Source organism: Salvelinus sp. IW2-2015, linkage group LG14, assembly GCF_002910315.2.
Source record: "Salvelinus sp. IW2-2015 linkage group LG14, ASM291031v2, whole genome shotgun sequence".
In the NCBI taxonomy this organism is placed as follows: Eukaryota; Metazoa; Chordata; class Actinopteri; order Salmoniformes; family Salmonidae; genus Salvelinus; species Salvelinus sp. IW2-2015.
The window spans coordinates 9809508-9818456 of NC_036854.1; the positions used below are offsets into that span (position 1 = coordinate 9809508).

At 42.3% G+C, this 8949-nt stretch overlaps 1 protein-coding gene across 2 annotated transcripts in view; it reads left to right on the top strand.

The window, feature by feature from the left end:
* LOC111972557 (leucine-rich repeat-containing protein 15) overlaps positions 1 to 4400 on the top strand; it is a 4887-nt gene extending 487 nt beyond the window's left edge. For both annotated transcript variants that reach the window (XM_023999566.2, XM_023999567.2), the window contains exons 2-4: positions 1 to 157; positions 454 to 1152; positions 2733 to 4400. The exon at positions 1 to 157 is cut by the window's left edge. In XM_023999566.2, coding sequence (XP_023855334.1) covers positions 1 to 157; positions 454 to 1152; positions 2733 to 2923 — 1047 coding nt within the window. In that variant the 3' untranslated portion in view covers positions 2924 to 4400. The remainder of the gene's footprint in view (positions 158 to 453; positions 1153 to 2732) is intronic.
* The last annotated feature ends 4549 nt before the right edge of the window (positions 4401 to 8949 follow it).

Consider the following 8949-nt stretch of genomic DNA (forward strand, 5'->3'; position numbering starts at 1 on the left):
CTGGTGATCTGGGTGGCAGAGGCTGTAGAGAACTGTCCCGATGTATGTAAATGCACCAAGCAAACCAGCCCTGAAAGGTCAGAGGTCAACTGCCACAAGAAGGGGATGAGGAAGTTCCCCTCCAAACTGCCCCCGGATTCCTGGATTCTTAAAATGGGTGAGTCCATTGTTTGCAATTGTGGGAAAACCCCATTTTCCCGCAATCTTTGTTGAAAATAGCCTAAAGGATTAAACTGAATCTCTCATTTAAATGTAGAACTTTGTGATCAATATGCCCCCTGATGGTGTTTTGCCAATATCCTGAAACTAAATATAAACTTTTTAAAGTATGTGCCAGCTGTTTGTCTCGGAATCGATATGCTCTTTTATTGACGTAACCACAAGAAATAGGCTGGTCTTACCATTTTCTGTTGTGATTTCTTTCTCATACTATTTCTGTGGTCGATGTCCCAGGCGAGAACAGAATAGTAGACCTCCCGCCAAACGTCCTGAAACCCATCCCGAAGATCGAAAGCATCAACTTGGAACGCAACGTCATCAAATCAATACACCCCCAGGCCTTCTCTGGAGCCCGGAGGCTGATGCTGCTCAACCTGTATGGGAATCAGATCAACAAACTGCCCCCGAAGGGCTTCCAYGACCTGCTCAACCTCCGCTTCCTCATGCTGGGKCAGAACCAGATTTCCAGTGTCAAACCAGACATGTTCACAGGCATGAGGAACCTCTCAGACCTGGACCTGCCTCTCAACTCTCTGACTGCCCTCCCTTCCAATGCCTTCAAGCCCTTGATCTCCCTCAAGGTCCTGGACCTGGCCCTCAACCGCATCCAGAGAATCTCCACCAAGGGCTTTGTGGGCTTGACGGAGTTGCTGTTCCTCAACCTGGACAACAACAGCCTAAAGAGCATCCCGGCTGGGGCCTTCAAGCCTCTGGCCTCCCTGGAGATGCTGGTGCTGGATAACAACCTGCTGTCCACGCTGACCTCAGCCACTCTGGAGGGCCTGTCCAACCTGCAGGAGCTCTACCTCAGGAACAATGAGCTGGAGAGGCTGCCCCAGGACCTGTTCAGACACACACCCAAGCTTTCCCAGCTGGCCCTCAGTGGGAACAGGCTGAAGACTGTGGATGGAAACATGTTCACCCAGCTGTCTGGTAAGAGACTTACTGTTCACCAAACTATTCTATGCCTTTTTTATTATATTTGTGAAATAAATATGATTTGTCATATGTGTTCTTCATGCATACCATAGATAGACAAAGGTCCAATGCAGCCATTTTTATCTCAATATCAAACCATTTCTGGGTAACAATAAAGTACCTTACTGTGATTGTTTTCAATTAAAAGGGTCAAAAAGAAACAAAAATAGCTTCTCAAGCAAGAATTTTGCTAAGAGGGGTCTGAGTGGGGAGGTGAAAACTGAAAATGTGCTGTTATTAGCAGAGAGGTTAGGAACTCTCTTTCTTATTGGTCTATTAACTCATTTAGGGGGGCCGTTCCCCCTGTGAGGGGAACGGCACCTCCGTACCTTCAGAATCTGATCAGGCCCTACACCCAAACAAGGGCACTGCGTTCATCCACCTCTGGCCTGCTCGCCTCCCTACCTCTGAGGAAGTACAGTTCCCGCTCAGCCCAGTCAAAACTGTTCGCTGCTCTGGCACCCCAATGGTGGAACAAACTCCCTCACGACGCCAGGTCAGCGGAGTCAATCACCACCTTCCGGAGACACCTGAAACCCCACCTCTTTAAGGAATACCTAGGATAGGATAAAGTAATCCTTCTAACCCCCCCCCCCCTTAAAAGAGTTAGATGCACTATTGTAAAGTGGTTGTTCCACTGGATATCATAAGGTGAATGCACCAATTTGTAAGTCGCTCTGGATAAGAGCGTCTGCTAAATGACTTAAATGTAAATGTAAAATTTAGCGCATGGTGATGCCACCATGGAAGACCAAAACTCCACCCCACCAAAACAGGCTGAAACAGCTCTTACAATAAAAGGGCATTATGATAATTTTCACAATTTCACAGTATTATTCCAACCTCATAGTGTGGAAATATACAGGCAACTGCCAAAATAAAGGAAACACCAACATAAAGTGTCTTAATAGGGTGTTGAGTCAGAACAGCTTCAATGCACCTTGGCATTGATTGTACAAGTGTCTACAACTCTATTGGAGGGATGCAACACCAGTTTTTTCACGAGAAATTCCATAATCTGGTGTTTTGTTGATGGTGGTGGAAAATGCAGTCTCAGGCGCTGTTCCACAATCTCCCAAGTGTTCAATTGGGTTGAGATCTGGTGACTGAAACGGCCATGGCATATGATTTACATCGTTTTCATGCTCATCAAACCATTCAGTGACCACTCGTGCCCTGTGGATGGGGGAATTGTCCTCCTATGGGGGCATAGCCATGGTAGCCAAAATAATGGCCTGCCCAGCATTTTRATACATAACCCTAAGCATGATGGGATGTTAATTGCTTAATTAACTCAGGAACCACACCTGTGTGGAAGCGTCTTCTTTCAATATACTTTGTATCCTTCACTTACTCAAGTGTGTCCATAATTTTGTTACCAGTATATAAAACGCAGAAAAATTACGTTTCTGACTGCACTGGGCCTTTAAGTTACATTTGGTAATGCAACGTCATATCCATTTGGATTATGCAGAAGTGAAAGATGTCACAATAAGCATCTAATCTGACTGTGATTCTGCTCTGCCTCCTACCAGGCCTGAAGGAGGTGTATCTCCATGACAACCCCTGGACGTGTGACTGCAACATCAACAACCTGGTGCGCTGGATGTCCCAGACCAAGGCCAACCTCTCCCCTTTGGAGTCCCTGAGGTGTGTTGCCCCAGCAGGTTACCGTGACAAAGCCCTCAATAGCCTCAAAGACCAGAATCTGCGCTGCCGGGCCTAGACTGAAGCCACGCCAACCCTTACAATGTGCTGCCAAGACTGGAGCCAAACCAACCTTTACTCTACACCAGCATCCTGCATTAGCCACGGTCCTGCTACAGAGTTACCTGTTATATAACACCTACTACTCAGTTATGGTCGAACGACAGCACAGTTACCCATTTCTGTATAACACCTACTACTCAGTTATGGTCGAACGACAGCACAGTTACCCATTTCTGTATAACACCTACACTCTTAGAAAAAAGGGTTCCAAAAGGGTTCTTTGTGAAGACAAGGGTTCTTTGTGAGGCAAAGGGTTCTACCTAGAACCTTTAACAGCATAAGAACTGTTTTTGGAAGAAAGGGTTCTTTGATGATTCTTTGGAAGGCAAGAAGGGTTATACATAGAATCATATATCATATATCCCACCATGCTCTATTGCAGGGTGATTTTCAGTATTGTTTGTTTTAATATCTGTGTTTTTGCATGTACATTGATTGATTGATATATTTGATGCCACACAAAGATGAATAGTATACATTTTTCTAAACAAATCCAATCTGTTCGTAGTTGGATTTATTTCACCTGTTACTGAGATGGTTGTTCCAGTTTAGATGATTGAGGTAGTCTCAGTATTCTAGCTTCCCTACCCTGGCAGTCAGTCATTTTAAATGCTGGTTGAGGGTGATAACAAATTCCACTAGTTGTATATCCTAACTCTGGCTGGATTCCAATAGGAATTAAACATCACTTTGCAAGCCAGCATAATGTGACTTGCAGGCCTGATGTTGCCTGTAAGGAGTTTCCTAACACAATTGTGTTAGGGTATAACTGAAAGAAAGGCTATATGATATTTGTAATGTATTGTCATAAATAATACAATTTTGAAGGCTAATAAGGCTGGTGGGACCATTTGTCCAAAGATAAAATGATTCTCAGTAGAACTCTTCAAAGAGGGTTCTAGGAAGAACCTTTAGATGATAAAGTGGTTATTGGTAGAACCCTTCATAGAGGGTTGTAGGCAGAACCTTTCATAGAGGGTTCAAGGTAAAACCAAACAGGGGGTTCTATGAAGAACCCTACATAAAGGGTTATATAGGGAGAACCCTCTGCAAAAAGAGTTCCCTTATGGGGACAAACTGAAGAACCCTACATGGTTCTACTTAGCACCATTTTTTCGAAGAGTGTACTGCAGCCATCGTCCAACAACACTGTTACCTATTACTGTGCAACACCCACACTAGCCATGGCCCAGCCACAGAATGACCTGTCATTGTGCAACACCCACACTAGCCATGGCCCAGCCACAGAATGACCTGTCATTGTGCAACACCCACACTAGCCATGGCCCAGCCACAGAATTACCTGCCATTGTGCAACACCCACACTAGCCATGGCCCAGCCACAGAATTACCTGCCATTGTGCAACACCCACACTAGCCATGGCCCAGCCACAGAATGACCTGCCATTGTGCAACACCCACACTAGCCATGGCCCAGCCACAGAATGACCTGCCATTGTGCAACACCCACACTAGCCATGGCCCGACAACTGACAACTGTACAGTTAGCTATTACATTCCAACCATAAGCTAACGATATTATAACAGTATCACAGAAAGAGAAAGAAGAGCAAAAAGGGATATTTAATAGCTTGCCCTGAGCTTTCTGTAATTGTGGTGTTCTACTTTCCATCAACCCCAAACATATAATTGACATCTTCGTTAAACTTGCTATTATTGAGGCGCGCTGAGAAACATGCTTCTGTAATATCCCCTGTAATTGCTCATTCATCTGTGCTCCTGTTTAAGTTTCTTAACCTTGTGTATTTTATATTATCTGAAGTAAATTCATTTCTAGCTTTTCTTTATAGTAATATCCTATGCTGATAAACCTATCATCATAACATAAGCTTATTTTTATGACTCAATATGTATATATTATTCCACAGATATGCAATCATTTTATGCTTATTAGTTTTATATCTTTGACGATTTGCCTATGTTTCTGAGCTTGTCACTGTAGATTGTAGTCAGTTGATCTCCTAATCTAAATATACAATATCTCATTGTTTCCATTGAGTGAAACATATGCTATTGCACTAGTACAATCCTAAAACAGCATTAACTCAGTCTGTAGTCTAATTGATTTCATACTGTACATTCATTTTGAAATAAAGGCAATTGTGTAATGAACAGAATGTCATCACTCACAGTGACTGTACTGCAGTGGTTCTTGTTTATACACATCATTTCATCACAACATGAGTTATTCAAGCCTTTATACCAATTGCAACATTTTTCAGAAGTTCTGTAAAAGCCGCTATTTTCTGCTCCATCCATTTTTATGGAGAGCAGTGCTGCTTCAAAGAGGGAAAGTAGGTTAAAACGTCCTAGTTGCAACTCCCATCACCACCTGAGAAGGAATTCCTCATTGGATTGTTACAGCTGAATAAGCTTCCATAGAAATCATCGTTCCACCTCCACATTCCAGAGTCAGACAGGCTGCTGAGACAGCGCAGACCTGAGCGTCCAGGCAGGCCCTCCACCATGGCACAGTTCTGTTTCAAACTGAGCTAGACGGCTTTACCTTTAAATGGATGCCTTTCTATATTAGCAGCAACAACATAAGGTAGTGGTATAGCAGGCCTATAGTACATTGTGAAAATAGGCTATTATGTAACTGGCATTCTACAGCTCAGAATTATACTGTTCATCAAAGTATTTTTGTATCTCCTGCATTGGTATAGAAAATGACAACCAAAAACAAACAAATTATGAACAGTGATGCATAACAAATTAGAAATAAACGTCATTTACTAGCTTCAAATGTATCTATGGCTGAAACCTGGTTGTTCATCATTTCACAGTGCTGATAGAGTAAACCAGCAGATGGTGTTGGAAGGAACAGTTGTAAAACCCTGCTAGCCAGGAGCCTACAGGTAAGCTGTCTATTGATGCATACTCACCTGACCGATTCAAACCACATGCTCCACATTTTGGCATAGGATAGAATCGGTAACATAATCAAGAGCAGAAATACAGTGTCTTGCAAAAGTATTCATCCCCCTTAGTGTTTTTCCTATTTTGTTGCATTACATCCTGAAATGTAAATTTATTTTTATTTGGATTTCGAGTAATGGACATACACAAAATAGACCAAATTGGTGAAGTGAAATGAAAAAAATGACTTGTTAAAAAAAATCTTAAATAAAAAAAATGGAAAAGTGGTGTGTGCATATGTATTCACTCCCTTTGCTATGAAGCCCCTAAATAAGAGCTGGTGCAACCAATTACCTTCAGAAATCACATAATTAGTTAAATAAAGTCCACCTGTGTGCAATCTAAGTGTCACATGATCTGTCACATGATCTCAGTATACTYAGATCATGTGACAGATCATGTGACACTTAGATTCACCTGTTCTGAAAGGCCCCAGAGTCTCCAACATCACTAAACAAGGGGCACCATCAATCAAGCGGCACCATGAAGACCAAGGAGCTCTCCAAACAGGTCAGGGACAAAGTTGTGGAGAAGTACAGGTCAGGGTTGGGTTATAAAAAAATATCAGAAACTTTGAACATCTCACGGAGCACCATTAAATCCATTATAAACAAATGGAAAGAATATGGCACCACAACAAACCTGCCAAGAGAGGGCCGCCCACCAAAACTCAGGGACCAGGCAAGGAGGGCATTAATCAGAGAYMCAACAAAGAGACCAAAGATAACCCTGAAGGAGCTGCAAAGCTCCACAGCGGAGATTGGAGTATATGTCCATAGGACCACTAAGCCGTACACTCCACAGAGCTGGGCTTTAAGGAAAAGTGTCCAGAAAAAAGCCATTGCTTAAAGAAAAAAATAAGCAAACACGTTTGGTGTTCGTCAAAAGGCATGTGGGAGACTCACCAAACATATGGAAGAAGGTACTCTTGTCAGATGAGACAAAAATGTATKTTTTTGGCCATCAAGGAAAATGCTATGTCTGGCGCAAACCCAACACCGCTCATCACCCCGAGAACATCATCCCTACAGTGAAGCATAGTGGTGGCAGCATCAGGCTGTGGGGATGTTTTTCATCCTGGGAAACTGGTCAGAATCGAAGTAATCATGCGCTAAATACAGGGAAATTCTTGAGGGGAACCTGTTTCAGTCTTCCAGAGATTTGAGACTGGGACGGAGTTTCACCTTCCAGCAGGACAATGACCTAAAGCAACACTCAAGTGGTTTAAGGGGAAACATTTAAATGTCTTAGAATGGCCTAGTCAAAGCCCAGACCTCAATCCAATTGAGAATATGTGGTATGACTTAAAGATTGCTGCACACCAGTGGAACCCATCCAACTTGAAGGAGCTGGAGCAGTTTTGCCTTGAAAAATCCCAGTGGCTAGATGTGCCAGGCGTATAGAGACATACCCCAAGAGACTTGCAGCTGTAATTGCTGCAAAAGGTGCCTCTACAAAGTATTGGCTTTGGGGGGTGAATAGTTATGCATGCTCAAGTTTTCCGTTTTTTTGTTTGTTTTGCTTATTTCTTGTTTGTTTCACAATAAAACATATTTTGCATCTTCAAAGTGGTAGGCATGTTATGTAAATCAAATGKTACAAACCKCCCCAAAAAATCAATTTTAATTCCAGGTTGTAAGGCAACAAAATAGGAAAAATGCCAAGGGGGGTGAATACTTTCACAAAAAGAGGTAGCACACGTTCAAACAGCATGTGACTGACTGATYGAGCATTAGCAGGACCCTAAGTGGTGTGTGTGGCTCAGTCAGCTGGGGCTTGGTATAGGCTGAGTCCCCCTTGCAGAGTCCTCCCAACACACAGGAGGTACAACATGAATCATGACATTCCTACACATCAAAGCCCATTCTCAAACAAGCAATAAAGGCATGTTGTGTAAATCAAATGATACAAACCCCCCAAAAATACATTTTAATTCCAGGTTGTAATGCAACAAAATAGGAAAAATGTGAAGGGGGTGAATATTTTCGCAAGCCACTGTACCCTGTAGAAAATAGGGAATAACAGTGTAGGCTATAATTAAGCAATAAGGCACGAGGTGGTGTGGTATATGGCCAATATACCAAGGCTAAGGGATGTTCTTATGTACGACGCAACGCGGAGTCCCTGGACACAGCCCTTAGCCGTGGTATATTGACCATATACCACAAACCCCCGAGGTGCCTTATTGCTATTATAAACTGGTTACCAATGTAATTAGAGCAGTAAAAATAAATGTTTTGTCATACCTGTGGTATACGGTCTGATATATCACGGCTGTCAGCCAATCAGCATTCAGGGCTTGAACCACCCAGTTTATAATGACCAATATATGGTGCAGTAGTAGAGTAAATATTTCATACGTGTAGATGGCTATGGCCATTGGTTATATAAGTATTTAGAAAAAAATACAAAGGGGTTTGATCAGAAGTCAGACAAACGATTCACTATTTTTTACTTATAGCTTGTTAAATGTGGATCTGACAGCGTTTTAACTACTTTGCAGATATGAAACAAACAGACAATCATAATATCAGTAATACATATACAATTCCCAGTTTATGCTTCAAAACCAACTTTATAAGAGGTTTGTTTTAAAAATAGGTTCTATTTGACTCAACGTTCCATGACATTGCTGACAGAATAGATGGATGTAGTTCAACACATGATTAATATAATTGACCAATACATTTCTTGGTTGTCCAAAAAGTATTGCTATCATGTTGTAAATCACAGCTGGCCTGGTACATTGTTTGCTGCCTCCACCCATTCGGGATGCACTGTTTCAGTTTCAATGACTCAATATTTTTTACAAAAATGGATGAACTAGCAAGGGCAATAAGTCAGTCATAATGTGACTAATAGGCTATGCCAAACACAAGGCCCGTGGGCCGAATAGGTTACACAAGCGAGTATAATTAAGTCAACAGTTGAGTCATTAACTTATGAAATTACAGCCTGATGATTTTCCATCGATGAATTCAACTTAAATTGCGCTGCGTTCTTCAATTGCACTGCTTTCGTGGGTCTTGTTTACAGTGCGCA